General features: G+C 35.2%; 1 protein-coding gene across 3 annotated transcripts; it reads left to right on the plus strand.

The window, feature by feature from the left end:
• Nucleotides 1-3,311: 3,311 nt before the first annotated feature.
• Dnali1 (Putative inner dynein arm light chain, axonemal Dnali1) lies at nt 3,312-12,487 on the plus strand. Of its 3 annotated transcripts, none has more exons than XM_085958997.1 (6): nt 3,312-3,399; nt 4,621-4,736; nt 5,490-5,639; nt 6,831-6,959; nt 10,874-11,071; nt 12,326-12,487. In XM_085958997.1, the coding sequence occupies exons 1-6, from the start codon at nt 3,312-3,314 to the stop codon at nt 12,359-12,361; spliced, it is 717 nt and encodes a 238-aa protein (XP_085815123.1). In that variant the 3' UTR covers nt 12,362-12,487. The 3 variants fall into 3 exon arrangements, with proteins under 3 accessions (XP_085815123.1, XP_085815121.1, XP_085815122.1); XM_085958995.1 differs by having other exon boundaries at nt 3,312-3,395; nt 4,602-4,736; XM_085958996.1 differs by having other exon boundaries at nt 3,312-3,381; nt 4,591-4,736.
• The last annotated feature ends 6,929 nt before the right edge of the window (nt 12,488-19,416 follow it).

Here is a 19,416-nt window from a genome sequence, read left to right on the forward strand (position 1 = left end):
ATAAAAATGAGAGTTAATTAAATTTCCTATAAAATTTTCTCCATCTCCTCTCCTGCCCACTACCCGTTTGCTCGTTGGCTGCCAATTATCGTTGAAAATTATTGATTTTGAATAATGTATATCTCGGAAACCGTTGGGAATTCGACAATATGTATAGAGACAATTTTATAGGAAATTTAATTAGCTTTCATTTTCATTTTAAACATTTTTTTTCTACATGCACCGTTTCCGAGATATAAGTGAAAAACCACAAAATGGGACCTTCGACCCCCTCCCCGCCTTTAGCTCACCTCCCAGGGGCGGGGACATTTAGTATGTTTACTAACTAACTACTTCTAACAAGTCCTGAAATCAAAAATTCTCGCATATTCCATGCACTCTACACCCATCTTTCGAGCACCCCATTGACTGGACTAATAATCATTTAATTTTTTACTAGACGAAGAAAAAAACAGTATGTTATTGTTTACAGATTTAAACAAAGCTTTTTTGTAACTTCATTTTGAGGTATATATGCTTAAAAAAATAGACAGATTTTTTGTTACTATTACTGATGAATGTAATAACCTGCGGGTCTATCTATACAAAAGGTGACTATCGACCGCTAACGTGCTAACGTGATAATGTGTTAGTATTTGTTACATACATTTTATATTGAAATATTATAATTGTAATTGTATTGTAATCAGTTAATCAGTCGAAACTGTCTCTCTCTCGCTGTCTCTCTATCGCTCATGCTCTAAATTTTAGCACAGGCAGGGGGCATGCCGTTAAAATATATCATTTATTGCAACAATTAATACTGGCTAATTATAATTGTTACAATACGTGATAATAATTTGATACAAACATACCCTAGTTAACGGTTTTAGCGGACGAAAGCAGCAGCAGCCTTTTGTATAGAATAGACCCGCTGATGTGTAAAAAAAATACTCACAAATTACTACAGTTAGGTACTTACTTTATTTATATAAGTTTTTCATTACTTCTGCATTTTTTTTTAATATTTTTTCTCTTGGTTTGATTTTTTCTTTGTATTTTCTCAATCTCAACATGATTGTGATAGTCTAACAAAATGATAATTCAACAAAAATCCTCTCATTCTGGCGGAGATAGCGGAGATATGGAGGATCAGGATTATTCTTTTATTATTTTTATTGGACTTAATTTTTTCTATGCGAACATGAGGCTTATTTATTTTTAGTTAATTTTTAAGTATTTTATTTATTGATAATGTTTTCCTTTTTTATTAGACAAAGCGTTGTCTGTTTTTTTATTGTTTGTAAAATGTAATCTTTGAGAATTTTATACAGAATTTCATGATAATTTGTTTGACTTTACAAAACATACTTGAGTTTGTATATTACTTCCCTTGATTATTATCATTAGTTATTCTAATTATTTATGTAAGTACGATATTATTACCAATAAAAGACATCTTAAACGTACCGCAAGAAAATGTTTTTATTTTACCCAAACCATATTAACACATTCGCAGGCATGACGTCTATATATGTCGTATTTTGTGAAATGTGATATAACAGGACATCCATTGATGTCCTCTACTGTGGAACGGAATACGACACGACGTTTATAGAAGTCGTATTTTAGATTAAAACAGTATGTTCCCTGCTACTTGTGTCACGGTGCAAACATATAAAAAAAATTTTAAAAATAAAAATTTTAATGTGTCAGTGCGAATGTGTTAAGTATTAAAATACTAAATACACATTCTATAGACAGTTTATTCCTGACTACACACCTTTCTACTGCCAGTCTTCACGTCACTGTGACTATTAGCGCCTGTACATGTCCTGTGTACAATCCTAAGGCATAAAGCCCACCAAAAGAGTCGGATCGGGGCGATCACTGCGAAGTAGGCCCGTGAAGCGTAAATACAACCGAAATGACACTCCTCCCACCCGCACATTACCCTTCACCTATGTAATAAGAGGCACGAGAAGCACAAAATAATTATTATTTTCAGCGCCTCTCGTAACAAAGCAATAAAACTATTATTTTATTTCTCGGCGGCTTGTAATTCATATTCATGATGACATAATTCTACTAGCAATATATCGCATACCCAGCAACTAAACAATAACTTCTTTGTTATTAAAATAATGGAGGCGCCCGTCTATCGACAACGCGTCCAGAAGCGGATAAAATAAAACAGCGCGCGCCCCTTTTGCTTGCCGTGTTCAATGGGCTTTGACATATTTAACAACGTAGTATTTTCGTTTATTCGACCAGCTGAGAAGCCAAACAACGCGTGAATCATGGGGCGAGCGGGCACAGCGCTTCGTCAAAACCAGTGTGCTCTGCCATATTTGATTACATTGTATTTTCGATGATTCACATTGAATATGCGCGAGCGCCCCGCACGCCGGATTGTATGTGCCCGGCGCCTAACTGTCGCGTAAAAATTCAGAAGCTTCTGAACTTTTTTGATTCATGCATGTAATCTTGCAACTTGCAGGATAATAATGTATGTTGATACCTGCATTTTCTTGTTATGGCCGCGATAATACGTACTGTCATCAGTAAACCCATGCACTTGTAAACGGGGTATATGGTCATAGCTCATTCGATATTTGAGGACCATTGAATTAAAAACTAGTGTCTGCATGGTAACAACAAACTAAAATAATTTTTTATACAACTAAAAAACACACCTCTTCTAAAAGTTGATAACATAATAAATTCTCGAACAATTCCTATGACTTAAATTTGAGTTGGTATAGGTATGCTGTGATAGGTTTTTTTTAAGACACTTAACCCTATCGTGTTCCAACCTCAGAGCATAATAGATACAAGCACACGGTCATGCCATTTCCTTTGGTCCAGTGCCTCTTGTCAATGTCGATGGAGGGTCGGCACTCCGTGGATGTAGAAGCCATGTTAAGTGCCTCTTAATGATAACTGATAACATTGTGATATTATACACAAACACTATATTTTTTATCTTTACTTTTCATTTCAAAAATTAACTGAATATCAAAATGAAAATGAAATTCATTACTTGATTTTCATCCTTTTGAATTATGATCCGAGTTGTATGCATGATATCCCTTCCAAGTATCATAGCATAGTATTGTTTCCTTCATGAAAGCATAATTATTATAAGTGCATGCCTTATTTATGACAACACAGAATAGCCTAATCATGCTGGTATCTTCCACGACAACCGATTGTGTGAATCCATAGCAACGGAATGTTTACTTTTCTGACAAAAGACAATTTCTGTAATTTTAAAATCAGACTTGCTACAGAAATTTTGTTTTTAACATCACTAATGACATAAAATCAAGATGACTGAAAGAATTATTGCATCAGAAGACACTTTAGTCAAATATGAGAATCCTGTTTTGGTTACAAAGCATCCTGAGAAAAAAGTGAGTTATATATTATTATGTACATACCTACCTGTTTGATGTTGTTAAATTTTTTTCAAAAATATTTATTTCTCACAATAAACTCGATGCATAAATTAATTTATTAATGTTAATTTGGCCTTCCGCCCCCTTTTACCAGAAAAAACGATGAAACAAACAAAAAAATGGATTGACAAGTTGACGTTTTTTTATGTACCTACATTTTTTTTATTTTTTAGAAGTATTAATAACCATGTCCTTGCTTTTTTGTACAAGGTGGTTGTTAGTAATTTTGAACAATCACAAACACCCAGGCCTTGAGAAAAACACATAAATATTGTGTCCTGACTGGGAATCGAACCCAGAACTCTCAGGTGGAAGGTAAGCGCCTTACGCACTGCACCACGAAAGCCGCCTGTACCTACATATTAAATTAATATAACGCAACACAGTAATTAAATCAGTAACCAGATGTGATAATATATTTATACCTAAGTATAGTGGCGACCATAAGCAGACTCATATTGCCTTACCTTACTGCCTGCAGCCTCAATTTTTAAGTAATTTTAATTCCTTCTACATTTTATTATTTCTGCATGGCTGTCTGAAATGGATAGATACAAAAAAAATCTGATATATTCGCAGATGAAAATTTTGTAATTTCTAAAGGAATCTACTCTGAACAGTTATATCGTTTGCATTCCTTCCTCGATTTGCCGCCACCTTATAATGTGCTGCCCCTAAATAATTCGCGTTTGATGCGAATCAAGCAACATTTTCAAAATACTTAATTGGTTAAAAATGGGGCAAGTAAAATCATTATTTCCAAAAACGCCTGCCACTACTTGCGGAGCCCTAGGTTTCCATGGAACCTGGATGGAAATCATTGCCATACTACATTTTCTTCTTAGGTCTAGTCAAGATATCTGAAAAAAAATACATCGTTCGTTAGCTTTTTTTATGACATTGGGGTTTTGTAAAATATAGAAAATGGAAACGTGGACAATTCATGCACGTGTATGGGCGCTATATGTCTTACATTCATATTATGTTATACAGTCATACATTTTGAATTAAGGTATGTTTAAGCTTTGGGAAGCTAGGTCATTGTAGTTGAATGATTTATGGTATATAAAAACTGGGATGGTATAACTGACTGTTAAATATAATTTATTGTCAAAAACATGAATAATTTATTGTTTTGTTCAATTTTAACGGGGAGAAAAGGCTCTTTCACCCAGGCCAGTTACAGCGGGGACTACACAACTAACCGCGGAAGCCAGAAGAGAAACTGAAGAAATATTGAATGCTATTTCGCCACCTAAACAATGGGAAGAAGAAGGTCAAATATGGACACAACAGGTAACTATTAATTAAGACCTTGGATTTATTTTATTATAGTTTTAATTAATATGTTCACGATTGAATACCTAATCATTGGTGGCAACGTATTACCCTTCAAGGCCGCAGGTTCGAATCCTGTGGCTGGCAGAATTACACGGTTTTTTTCCAATGAATCCAAAGCAATGACCCAATGGAGACCCACATTCCCCGCTGGGGAGTGACAATGACAATTTACTTTATTTTAATTTACATTTATCAACATGCACAGATGTAAGGATGTTTATCATTCTCGCGCCTGTATTTGTCCGACACCTCACTAACTAAATGGTAATAATATGATGGTTTCAGTTTCAACATCGGTAACCTCCATGTTCCACCATTTTGAGATAATCACAAAAAATCGTCAAGCACATTTAGGACTGCAAATAGAATATTTTCTGTTTGCAAACATATTAGTGAATAATTAGAAAAAGCGAATAGCGAAATAAAATATCTGTACCATTATTACTATTTAAAAAATAATCATGTTTAAAATTAGTCGTAAGATATAAAAAATGGCGACTGACTTTGCAATCAACCTCCGGTTTAATTAAATGTAACTAACAAACGGAACTGAATTTGATGTTTTATGAATACACATAATATGAATCAGAATATCAATTATCAAATAAAGTAAAAATGGAGGTTACCAACTTAATAGCCCCACATGTGATTAGTATCAAGTGATCTGGATCGATAATAAATGAATATAATAATAAATCCGTATGATAGGTATCATCAACTCCAGCCACAAGATTGGATGTAATGAATCTCCAAGAAACGTTGGACACGAAACTTCAACAGCGGCAAGCGAGAGAAACCGGGATTTGTCCTGTCCGTAGACAACTTTACACACAGTGCTTTGATGAACTAATACGGCAGGTATATAATCTGCCGACGAGGTTTTGGATTAATTATTGCTAACATGACGTTTTAATAAGTGACGCACTGGTAACTTTTTTTTTTCATACATGATTAATTGTGTGAAGGAGAATATTAGAGTTATGATTTTTTGGATTGTTTTTTGCCACCCTTTGAATTGGGGTTCATCAAATGAATAATATGTTATAGATCCACCAGTATTAGTTGTCCGCTGAGTGAGGGCGCCACATGCTGACATTTGACATATCATTCAATTGTATTTATACTGGGATGAGTTTAGTTTTGAATTCGAACACCGGGCGGTTTATGATGGTTCAACTATACAATCAATTGATTTCGAATAATTTCAAATTGAAGAGTCATTCTCCGTTGCAACTAGAAAATTGTGTAACTCCAAAAACACTACTTTACAGGAGAGACAAAAAACATTATAGTTTCGTGTACAAATCTATTGCTGTGGAGTTAAATCACCCATGATTTAACAATGCTACATTTTTTGGGATTACATCATTTGCAAGAGGGGTAGATATTAACAACGGTCACTAGATGGCATTCAAAGTCAATTTTCGATTAAAACGGAGTTACACATTTTTCTAGTTTCAAGGACATTATGCTCCATCTGGCAGGGGATATGGTGAAAAAAATTAAACAATCAAAATTTTACCTAGGTACTTGTTTTGTGAATAATGTAAAAGTGTACTAATTTCAGTAATAAGTTGTATAATTTTGTTGTTATGTAAAATTTGTGGTGTTAAGGCTCGATGACATTGAGCGAGTTTACAAGCTACAAGCCGGCGAATTTACTTAATTAAAATTTGAAATCCGGGCTACTTTACTTGCTACTCGCTGGTGTGTGGGCTTGTTAGTTAGTAAACTAGCCGTGTGTCATTATAGTTGCTTGTGAACTAGCTGCGAGTACGAGCAAATTAAAGAAACAACATATGGTTTGAACTCGCTAGCTTGTTGGTTTCTGAGCGAGTGGAAAGTTTTGTGTGTCATCATCACTATCGCACTAGCTGACTCGCCTGATTTTAAACTCGCCGACTAGCAGTTTGTAAACTCGCTCAATGTAATTGAGCCTTTAGATACCCAATCCATGAACACATAATAATTTAACATAATTTATTAGTTAGTATGTATTCGACTATTATAAAGTGTGAAACATAGATTTTCGTTTTATCGTTAATTTAGGTGACCATAAACTGTGCTGAAAGAGGCCTTCTGTTACTGCGAGTGAGAGACGAATTGAAAATGACAATGGAGGCCTACGAAACACTCTATTGCAGTTCCATCGCCTTTGGAATGAGGAAAGCTTTACAGGTTAGAAGATGATAACAGTCTTCAAATCAATGTCCGCTTCATCTCAGCTTATCCCCCATTCCAACCCACTGATATGATAATGGTATATGCTATAATTAGTCAATTTTTCATTTGATCCAGTTGCATAATACGCTGTTCATGGTTAGTATATACAGTGGAACCTCGATTATCCAGATTATTCAAAACACAAGCTAGTTTTCTGAAATGTTTATTTTCGTGATTTAAATATTTATTTTGAATATTATCAATATGCCATCGAAAAGAAAATGTGTTGTACTACAGTGGAATCCTGATCTACCGTTCTCGCATAAATCGTTTTCCCGCACGGATCATTCAGTTTTGAAAGTCCCGCCAAACACCCGTAAGAACAATGTTAAATAATCCAGCTTTAACCGTTACCCGATTTATCATTTTTCTCGATCTATTGTCTAAATATGGTCCCGTCACAAATATCCCAATTGACCGTTTTTGTTGAATATTTTTCATTTCGCTTTCGTAGAATTGTTTATGATACATACAGACCTTTCAGTCGCGTCGCTTTGTTTGCACAGGTCGGTTGGCGCTCAGGCTTGCCTTGGATCTCGTACCTACCTCGAATTTTTATAAGTCGCAACTAAAATACCCCCCATGAAGAAAACTAGAACTCTAGCTGAGAAAATGAAAATAATTCAAGACGTCGAAAAAAATCCAGGAGAAAAACGAGTTTTTTTTTTTTTTTTTTTTAAATATTTCTTATATATCCCGCATTTATCGTTTTTTAGGGTCCCTTGAAAACCGTAGAATCGGGGTTTCACTATTATTAAAAGACAAAGTGGATATGATCAATGCATTAAAAAAAGATAACTCAGGACGTTTTTTGTCTAATGATGGAAAGGATGGCAGCTTAGAGCGTCGAAGAGAGAAGTCGAAGAGTGTATTTTGGTGTGGTTCATTCAAAAGCGATCATCTGGACAGCCATTATATGGTCCATTATTATATGAAAACGTGAGATTTTTTTTACGCAAGATTGAATGGAGATTCAAACTGCAAAACAAGTTCGGGTTGGCTTGAAAATTTAAAGGGCCACATGGTATTAGAGAAGTGGAATTCACGGAGATAAGTTTTCAGCTGACATACCTTCAGCAAACACTTTTATAGACACGTTAAAGGTGTTTTTGGAGAAAAAAGAATATGACGAAGAGTTTATCTATAATGCTGATGAAACAGGTTTAAATGGAAAAAAAAAACAACCAAAGAAATCTTTAGCATCAATATGTGAAGATATTGCACTGGGGTGCAAATTGATGAAATATCTGCCTCAAAGGAACAAGATTAAGAAGACAAAAAGGAGATTCTCGAGGGGAAAATATTGTTGATCCTATACATTCTGAAGCTTTGTAATGTTTCCTCTTCTTGGTCGTGCACTCATGGCTGAGGATCGTGACCACATTTAAATTTCGCCATCCTTTGAGCGACCAAAATTTTCATCCTTCTCGATCTTCCGCTTCTCTCAGGGCAGAATGGATGGTGCCCCCAGTCAGCTCTTTCACTTGGTCGCTCCATTGCGCAGACGCTCTTCCTCTGCTTTGCCTTCCCTGGAGGCTACCCAAAACTACCAGTCTCTCCACATTGTCCAGTCCGCGCCTGACAATATGTCCAAAAAACTACAGAATTCTTCTCAGACATATCGTCGAGAGCCGTTCCTTTATCTTCAGTCTCTGGATGATTGACTGGTTCGTCCTGTGCTCCGTCCAAGAAATGCAAAGCATTCGGCGTCAACACCAGATCTCAAAGGCATCAATTGCCTTCCGTTCTTTTGCCTTCAGGGTCCACGACTCGACTCCGTATAGAAATATCGAGAACACCAATGTTTGCACAAGCATCATTTTTGTGGCAATCAAAATTCCCCGATCCTTCCATATAGTGGTAAGGCGTGTCATCGCATTAAATTTGTAATGTTTAGATGCGCCAATTTTTTTCACAGACGAGTTCAGATGCACCATATAACTCAAGCACCTTTTCTACCTTCTTATGTTCACGGTTGCGGTTGGAAAATAGGGATAGGGGTAGATAGGAAATGTGCACAGGGTAATGAACGCCAGAAATTAATTATATCAGAAGCATTTTGATCTGGAAAAGCTCATCAAATTTCATTTTCAATAATGAATTTGTTTTTAAATCAATCAGTTCCATTTGGATGTTACTAGGCATCTGCATTAAATTTTGTTCACTAAGTTAGGCAAATCATGAAAACGACTTTCAAATGACCCTTGCAATATCTCGATTTTTTCAATATATTTGGTCAAATTGCTATTATCCGCAGCATATTCATTCTGCTCTTTCAAGTATGGAAATTGACTCAAATCCTCATTTTCTAACTGAGAGATGAACAGTTTTAATTTAATTTTTTTCAGTTATGGCGCCTACTTCAAAAGTATAAGTAGGCGCAAAAATGCAATGCGCCACTTGTAATCAATGACATTAATATGGACGAAGCATCTAGAAAATAAAATGACACTCACTTTGTGTCGGGTCTGCCGGATGGCGAAATTCATATTTTAATATCGGTATCCTACGCTCAAATGAACGTTCTGCTTGCAAGCGGTCTGGCGACACCGCTGGGTCTGCCCATACAAAATTTCTGACTGTCAGGTTTCGACTCCACCGTTATTATTGTGTTACAAAATGCCAATGTGCCTAGTTAAAAATTGTAAAAAAAATTTACTAAACACTCCAAGAAAGATGGGATATCACTTTTCATGTGTTAGTATTATTTATTATTTATAAAATGCCATTTTAAGATAATGTTTATTCAATGCAATTGAATGACAGAAACCATTGGACAGTCGCCTGTGATGCACTGGCTCACTTGCGTCTAATCTCCGAAAAGTCGTAAGTAACCGAGAATCTGTTTCTAACGCAATGAGTCATGACACTAATACGCCATTACAATAAAGGTTATATTACTATAAATTCTCGAAGCTTGTATCGCATAATGGAAATGGATACGTCATATGGTCACGTGACATCTACCTATACATCTGTGAATGACTTTCATGCACAATTTGTATGAAGTATGAAGTGAGTTGTCCATTTAATATGTCATTGCTTGTAATCATCCAATGCGCCACGGTTTGGACACCACTGGCCTAGAAGAATGTAACTCTAGACTTCTTATGTCTTAAAAGTATTTGTGATTTGGCAGCTTCGAAAATGACATCTACAAATAACAATAGATACCTAGTTGAATTTTTTACTAAAAATAATTTAAAATTTAAGTTACATGTATATACTCGTATGTCAATAAAAATTGTTCATATAAAATGTACTTATTTTTCCCTAACAATTATGATTTTTTTTTCGATTATCCGGATTTCCCACTATCCAGACTACCTTAATTCCCAATTAGTCCGGATAATCGAGGTTCTACTGTATGTCATACAAGAATTATTACGTTCTTATATAAAATCTCAATATTGAAGAGAATAGGTCAAAGACATGAATACAAATTTACAATAATCACTCTTATTGAAATATAGGTGGAGTTTATTTTTCAACATTTGTATAAATGCATTTTACGTGTGTGGCAATATATTTTAAATTTAAGTGTGCAACTGCAGCAGCGGTAGCAGAATATAACAAAAAAGACATTAATGCAGATGTATAATAATGACCCTTATAGCAATGTAGGCTGAGTTGATTTTTTAACAATGTTTGTAGGAGCAGACTCAGATGCCTATGCGGATTCTTTTTAATGAGGACCTTTATATTCTTTACATGCTATATGACAGGATATTCGAGTCCGATTCACCTTAACAGCTCGCTCACAGCCCACCTGAGGCGTATAGCTTCATTATTATATTGACACTCTCTGGACTCTCAAATTGCCTTACGGTTTATGATTGATGACAACATAATTTGGTGGTTGATTGAAGTCGGAGCAAGGCAAAGAGGACCTGTTGGAGCGAGTGAGTGAGCTGGAGGGAGAGCGAGGGGTGCTGGAGAAGCAGAGCGCGCACCTGAAGCAGAAAACGGAGCAGCTGGAGAGGCGTGCCGCAGAGCTCAGGGCGGCCGAGGAGAAACGCCACCAGGAGAAAGTCAAGGCACTGGAGAAAACCAATATGCAACTCAAGGTTACTGAACACCATAATATGTACTACAACATTGTTTATTGTTCACTCAACACTCTTGTTTATTTGCTTTAATGAAAACAGGAATAAAAGTGGCAAGTTATGCATGGAAAACTGACTTTGTTTTCTGAAAATTAAAAATCAGTGAAAGTACTTGACTTAAATTATGGGTGGCCAACCTTTTCAGCAGCCGGGGCAGATCCTAAAAATGAGATTTCCTACCGGGCCGCATAACCGCTTTAGTAAACATCTGACGTTGTGCAGAAAATTTTCTTTTTAAGTCATTTACTTGGTCTTGTTGAAATTGCCCTTTGTACTTCCTGTAACCTTGTAGCCTCGTAATGCCATTTAATATCATACTCTTTCAAGACAGAAACAGAATCATTGCAAATCAAGCATATGGGCTTTGTTTTAAATTCCACGAAAAAATAGTTATAGTCCATCATAGAGGCGGGGTGGGTGGAGTATGTGCATGTTCACGCGCGAATTCAACTTCGAGCGAGCCAATATCGAATCTCAATCTGCGAAATTAGCACATCTAGCGGCAGCATTTGATATTATTTTTATTATCTCACTGCTCCGCGGGCCACAAGTTGATACCCAGCGGGCCGCGGGTTGGCCACCCATGACTTAAATTGATTATTTTCTGAAGATCTCTTAAAAGCAAAGAATTTGGAGTATAAATAGGAGCCTAATACGTTATTTCTGTTATGACATTGACGCATAAAGCATGGGTAACTGGTAAAATATTAAAATAGCTCACATGCCATTCCGATTTTTCACTCATGCAAAATTGCTACCATTTTTTATGTTCATTGTGATTACTTGCTTGAGTGCTGTTATAAATGGTTTTACACAAATTTTACAGGATTTTTCAACTAAATATTAATGCTGAGTTGTAGATTATTGACTACTTATCTACTCATGATGGCTTATCTTTTACGCCATAAAATTGGCAAATATATGTCATAGCTGTAGTGTACAAGTCATTTTTAGCTAACTTAATTAGTGGACCGGGGTCCATTTTTATTTTCAATTTCATACATTTATGCTCCATCTCTATAGAAGAAAGTCTTTTTCTAAATAAGTGTAATTATGGTTTGTTTTTTATAATGAGCAATTGTGGAAAAAATGTTTACACTTTTTTTTTTAGACTTTCGTGAAATATATGTTATTTCTACTTACTCTTATTTCTATCCAATGTATCTTTCCTATAAAACTAAAAATTCTCATTTGCTATTATGATTTTGATTTCAGGCTCAGTTGGAAGGAATTATTGCACCGAAAAAATAGACAATATCCAATGAAGTTACCTCATATACAAGGGTGGTCCGTAAAATAAGGTCTCCAATTTTCTTTCACAAAGAAAAACACATTTATTTGCAACGAATTATACATTGTTGGAAAGCCTGGACTTTCTACTATATTTCTACATAATACCCGTTGCGATTGATGCATTTTTCATATACACGTGTCTTAGAACTCTCCCGCCGCAGAGCGCAGATAGCGTACGACCTCTTCTTTCAACTCTTCGTCGGTCCTGAAATTTATCCCACATGGGTGTGACTTCAACGCAGAAAAGAGATGATAATCACTTGGTGCTAGGTCCGGGCTGATGGCCGTCTGGCATGCTATTCATAATGGACGTCTGTATGTCCGTTTTTAAATTCTCCGTACCATTTTCGCACGTTTTTGACTTCCATAGACTTCACATAACTGTTGTTAAATTTCTATAGGCATAGTGTCCTTAGCACAGAAAAAGCGAATAACAGAACGTAACTCACACCTGGCGGTAGCGGCGAGTGGATGCTCCATCGTGAACGGCTATCAAATCAAGACTAAGTATCGTAGACAGCTCAGCGTGGTGGGGATTTGTAGGCGGGGAACCAAGCTACACGCGAGTGTTGCCGAATCTTGCGTTAAAGCGTTCCTCGCGACTCCAGCGCCTTAGAGACCTTATTTTACGGACAACACTTGTATATATGCCAAAATACGTTATATTGATTTTATATTCATTATTAATAAAATTTTATAATCCCTTTGTAGAGTACGAAAGCATAGGTACAATAATTAGTAACATATTATGCAATATGAAATGTCCTAATAACATACTTACTTTCATAATTATCGTAATTTTCCTTCATTTTATCATTTCTCATTTTTTTCTGTCCACTTAGGTACCTATTTAGTTATTGTTATATATTTAATTGATCCAACTACAAAACAAATAAAATATGGTACAAATTTCACAGGATGTTTGTTTTGGTGATAAATAAAAACATTTTTTTATGTAATATTGATTGATTTTATTTCAAATGAAAAATCATACAATTTACATTAACCATTAAGGGCGGACGTGCTCAGCGTGGGTCAAAATGGAGCTATTTTTCTATTTTCAAAGCATGATCCTGGACATACCTTAAATGTTGTAGATAATCTATTTGTATAATTTTGAAGCCTTATTATCCTTTATATTTATTTTAAACATTTGATGACTGCATAAAGTATTTTTATTACATAAAATAGTATTATGCGACGATTATTAGCGACGAGCACGTGGGCCGTTAAGCAGATCAGATATTTTACCAGATGACTATATCTATATCACATGGCAGGGAATTATGAATCCTATAAAATTCGTATTTTTCCCCCAAAACTGTTGTCGGCTAAAATTTCATGAAAAGTGGATGAAGAACTTCAAATAAAATTATTGAAAGATTTTATTCAATACAGTCATTATGACGACCAATCATTATTAAATAGCATTCACATTGTAGAAAAAAACGAACGAAAAAAGGGAAACCCCTCAGGCCAGCATTTGAACACCGCCAAATCAGTATAATTTATGAAATACAGAAAAAATGGAATATAAAGTAAATATGCAAAATGATCCAACATGTCTTTGGAATTACCGCAAATATTATCATATCACATTATCACGAAGTAAATACACCTGATCCTCTTTTTGCACAGTTTCGAAATAACACGGGTTGAACACTCGCTCAGATGAAAACTCGGCTTTATATGAGTTATAAGAGTCGATCTCAACAGACGAGAACTACAATTGATTATCAATAATCGAAATTGCTCAGAACTTTGTTCCAGCTAACGTATCGTTTTCCAACATACGAGACGTGACGTCACACGTTATTAATTTTATTAATAGTTGACACAGTTAATTATCACGATAATTTAAAACAATATGTGAAAATATGGATTGGTAATCATTACTCGATCCTACTTTTATAATCAGAAGTCTGGTCTGGTGGCTATCACGAGGTTGTTGTAACTTACAACTGCAGCAAAGGTTTGTTAACATTATTTCAGAATCATTAATTTCAATTATCCCATCAATCACCAAACGTATCAATCAAGTGACACATCCCTGTCACAGGTGGGTTTCTCCCGGTGTAAAACAATCATTTAGTAGTTATAAGCCGAAACGTAACCATGACCTCTAGAAACGGCTTTATAAAACACCTAATCTGATTCCTTGCTCAACTGCTTAATATTATATTCATAGGTAAAGGGCCTTCGTTCGGTGCGTGAAAATCACATACTGGGCGGAGGTGTAATTAAGATAAATTTTGAAGTGTAAATGATGATTGATGAAAGCAATAATTTAAGACTAAATAAAATATATAAATCAGAATTTAAATATTATAATTTTGCCGCGCATTGCGCAACACTAAAATCCAAAAATCATCCGATCGGATTTGGCCAATCACGAGAGTTCTTTGGTGAGTCGGTGTGTGTTCGGAGGAATTTTAAAAAAGGGAACCCCGAGAGAAAAATCAGTTAGCGTCCAAACTTGGTAACTGGAAGGTTCTGAGCTCACTTTAATTACGAAAGAATACCTAAAACGATTGTAACTTTAAAAACACAAATAAACTTCAATAAAATAACAAGGGGTATCATTTACACTACTCCTTATCCGGAAGACTAATAATTTTAACACCACTCCAAACACCATCATAACTGAGCTAGCCGAAGAAGACGAGGTTTGTAAAACGAGAAAAGCCACAAACCCGTCCTCGTGCTTTCGGAGGTGTTACAAGGTTCTCCAAAATTGTATAATATGTTGACATTATTATAAAATTAAGGCTATACTTCAGCTGAGGCATGGTCTAAAAAGATCGTGACTAGGCGATGCACGGATTGTGCAAATGACGCGAGCCGAACGAAATATAATTTGTCATAAAAATTCAACATGCGTCCATTTAATGTTATGTTTATTGTTATATTCGTAATAATAATAGTATATTAAGTACATGCAGAACGTTTTTTAGTCATCTTTACACGATTTAAGAATATATTCCTCCGACGCCATCACAAAACAAATTGACGTGCTCACACCTCGACTGTCGGTCTCCGATTTACGATGACTGCGGAATTTCGTTCCACCTAGTGTTGAACATTATTTGCCGTTTCACTTATGTATGCTCTTAAATGAAGTATGTATTTCTCATCACTACAAGAAAAAGCATTTTTAATGCAAGGATTAACATATTTGTTACTGCATTGTAGTTGCAATTTTGGATCTGTAGAGTAAAATATTACTCTTTACCAACACGTTTGAAAAATTAAAACATGAAGAAACTTTTCCATTCCAAAGGTTCCATTATGCAATAATTAGCACATTATAAAATTAATGTGGAAAGTGCAATATATACAAGTACAGGTGAGTACAAGATTATTATTTGTCATGAGGTGCATAAAACTGTTGAAGCGTCTCCGGAAATTTGCTGCAGCCGTCTATTCAGTTTATTGACAGCTTGACACCGATCTGGTCCTCTCCTTTCAACCCGATTTATGTCTTGTTCTAGTCATCTGGTTATTGCTGCAGACAATAAAAAAAAGAAATTATAAACATTATAACTAAAATAAATTGAAGTTCTTACAAGTACAGATAAAAATCATTGGCAACTGCGTCTGCCTCTACCGTGCTAGTAAAAGTGATAAGCACCCACCATTGCCTCGGTGGAGCGGCTGGCTTCAGTGCAACTACCCAACGTGTTGGATAAATGGGTAACAACCACTATTCACAAAAAAAGGCTGTTAACATAAGAGCAAATATGGTAATTTACCCACTACGCTGTTTTTTTTATTGTAAAAGCCTGAAGCTTGATTAATCTTAGGTAAAGTACAAATTTGAAAAATTAACTAATACCACTTGCAATTTGTATTCTTAGTTCAATGAAAATAAATAAGTATGATTGACAAAGTTTAGTGTGCACTTTATGCCGAATTTCCATAGCCTGCTTCCACCTTTCACCACTACCGCTGACCCACCTGTCGCTGGGTCAAAGCATAGGCATGCCAGTAACCATTGACTAACTCACCGTCAGCCCCATTCTAGCCGGTCGTGTCTACTGTTATCACTAAATTAAGCGTGTTGATGACCAAAAATTACATTCTAAAATCTAAAAGGTTTTGAAGAGCATGTGGATTCCTTTGCCTCCCTTTTAATGGAACACGGTTCCAAGAATTTTCTGGTAGAGACGAACAAGTTTAACGTGAGGCTCCCCGACAATGTGGCAGCTATGCAGCGGCGCCTAACGTTAAACTTGTCGGTCTCTACCAAAATAATTAAGTATGCGTTTTCGAGGTTCGGTTCTCAGCCCCCCCCCGGTTGAAACAAGGAATCAAAGAAAAAAAAATATTAACACTAAAATAAAGTACACGATAACCTCCATTTCACGGGCCTTGATTAAACAGACAAAATTTTCATTCACATTCCACTCGTAAACAATGTATGATGCATGTATTTGGTTCTATTGTCGCAATGCGTGACTTTCTGCAATTTTATCGCATGCTCGCTATTTTGACATGTACTTGAATAGGATTTTTGATTTTATTAAATTTAAACTGGTGTCTTTTTAAGAACATTATTTATTTGTTTAATTTGTCGATTTTTAACGTATGTGTAACCTAGATCAGTGCTCCGCAACCTTTTCTCACACACGGCACACTAAAGTTCTTCCCAGAATTCCACGGCACACCTCGCGTAAAACAATTTATACACGAAAACATGGACCCCAGGCTAGAATCTTCGGCGCCCGCACCCCTACCTATCGCTAATGTTGAAGACAGTGTGATACTTTAAAATAGCGTTTTTCAAATGGTGTGCGATGTAAAATTAATGGTATTGATTGTATGTTTAGCGATTTTGTTGTATTTATTAATACATCCACTTGAATTATGGTTAGTTGTCGGGTTAAGAATAATTATTTGTCGTGTATTGACACAATAATAATAAATTATTGTAACCAACAATTGTATGTTTTAAAATATTAATATCAGCGAAGTGAAACAGCGCCGCAGGCGACTTTTTTGCTATTAGAGCAAATTTGTAATTTGTGTTTATCTCACTTATCTGCTTGACCTGCCACGCCGCCCCCCCTGAGCCTGGGCCCTTAGGCTAGAGCCCCCCACCTTGTGGGAGACATTCACCAAAATTACATTAAATACTTATGTTATGTTTTTTATTTGATAAATAATTAAATATACACAGGGCTTTTTTTTAAAAAAAAAAGGTGCCGGAACTCACTTCATGTCAAGCTTTTTACTAAATAAAATTATATTCAAATGTCACTTAAATGAAATTTAAAGGAGCTATGCCACGAAGCGAACAAAAAAAGGTTGATTTTTACGATAATTTTTTATTTTAGTCAAAACAAAGCTACAGAAACAATAAAATACATACATTATATTTGAAATATATTGTACAAATAAGACTAAATAAGACTAAATTTAAAATATAATTGTAAATACATATGTAATGTATTTATTTATGAACTTGAATAAAAGTTTAGAGTGATTTCCAAAGTTTTTTCCAATTCTCGTCTGATACATCATCTCGATTCCTTTTCTTAGTGTTAGAGTCTAAGGCCGAATGTCTTCCTTTAAGTAACCACCTATCAGTGGCGAAGGGTGACTTTTGGAAAGAGGTAAGCTGTGGAGATCAGAGAAAAAGAGCACACTTGTCAGGTAAATTACGGGAAATAAGAAGATAATACTTACGATATTACTACTGATGAATAGGTGCACACTAATGACAACGACACACTGGTCATAGGTTTCACCGCTGAATTTGTCAAATTATTTAAATCACTTATGGCAGTAGAATTCCACGCATACTTTCTTTACCAAACAATACGCATCGCCAACAAAAAAGTTTGTTTAATGTATAACTGCCAGTTAAAAACAAATATTTATCATTTATAAATTGTTGTGAAAATGTCTAATATAAGTTTTTTTGCTGTATTCAAATCTAAATGAACCCTTGGAAGGTCAAGCTTTGATAATTTTTAAATGCAATCGTTCGCACATTTTCTACCGGGACACTACACAATTTAATAAATACTTATATATTTAAAGCACTGGCGAATGATTTCGGTACAATATGAGATAATTTATCCACATTCACAGTAACACAATGAATTTTGTATTATAAAATAAACCTTTACCACCGCTTTGACATGTCAAAATGACATAAACTGTGAATAGCATGTTATGTTTGTCTATGACTGAAGTAACCTAAATAATAATCGCGAATTAATACAATATTTATTTTTAATAACAATTTATAAATTATATGTGATCGAACACAATAGTTATTATTTTTTTTAATCATCCTTATTATTTATTATTTGCTTTTAAAGATAAGCAAAGACAATAAACAATTCAACATTTCGAATAAGCTTGTCTGTTAACGCTTCTGAGTCTCGAACAAAAACCCAGACATGCATGAAGTTGGCAACTGAATTTCGGTAGAAAATTCGGCTTGGATTATCGTTGAAATAATTCTAAAAATAGCACTCACGTTGGACGTTCCGTCATTTATTTTTGATTCGAAACATGACTAAATTAAAAGCTCTACTTATAAATAACGACGATAGATGGCAATCAATATTTTTATTATAACCTACAATGTCCTACAATATAGATATTTATTTATATAAATTAAATACTTGAAAATAGAAGGTAAGCTTTAAATAATCGCTTAGTATGGAGCCTTCGCCACTGCCACCTATCAACATATTTTGAAGGATCGAAAAGTGTCAAGGGTGGTCCCACGAGTTTGATGAACAAGAGTGCCGAAACTGTTTAAGTGTTTAACGAAGCTCTTGTTGGGGTAATAATAAGATTCATTTGCGAAAACCCCCGTTCACATTCACTTGAAGAAATGGGAATAGAATTCAGAGCATATACCAAACGCAAGAGTTTTTCAGAATATGTCTTTTCGAGAATGTATTCGCGAAATCCACGAATCATTTCTCGTTCATCTAGTTGTAGCCTGATCGAAATGTTTCTAATTTCCATCTCTCCAAATGTCAACCGATTAT

The sequence above is a fragment of the Rhyacophila brunnea genome, unplaced genomic scaffold (assembly GCF_057557595.1).
Source record: "Rhyacophila brunnea isolate RB1 unplaced genomic scaffold, BYU_Rbru_1.0 scaffold_8, whole genome shotgun sequence".
Classification (NCBI taxonomy): Eukaryota; Metazoa; Arthropoda; class Insecta; order Trichoptera; family Rhyacophilidae; genus Rhyacophila; species Rhyacophila brunnea.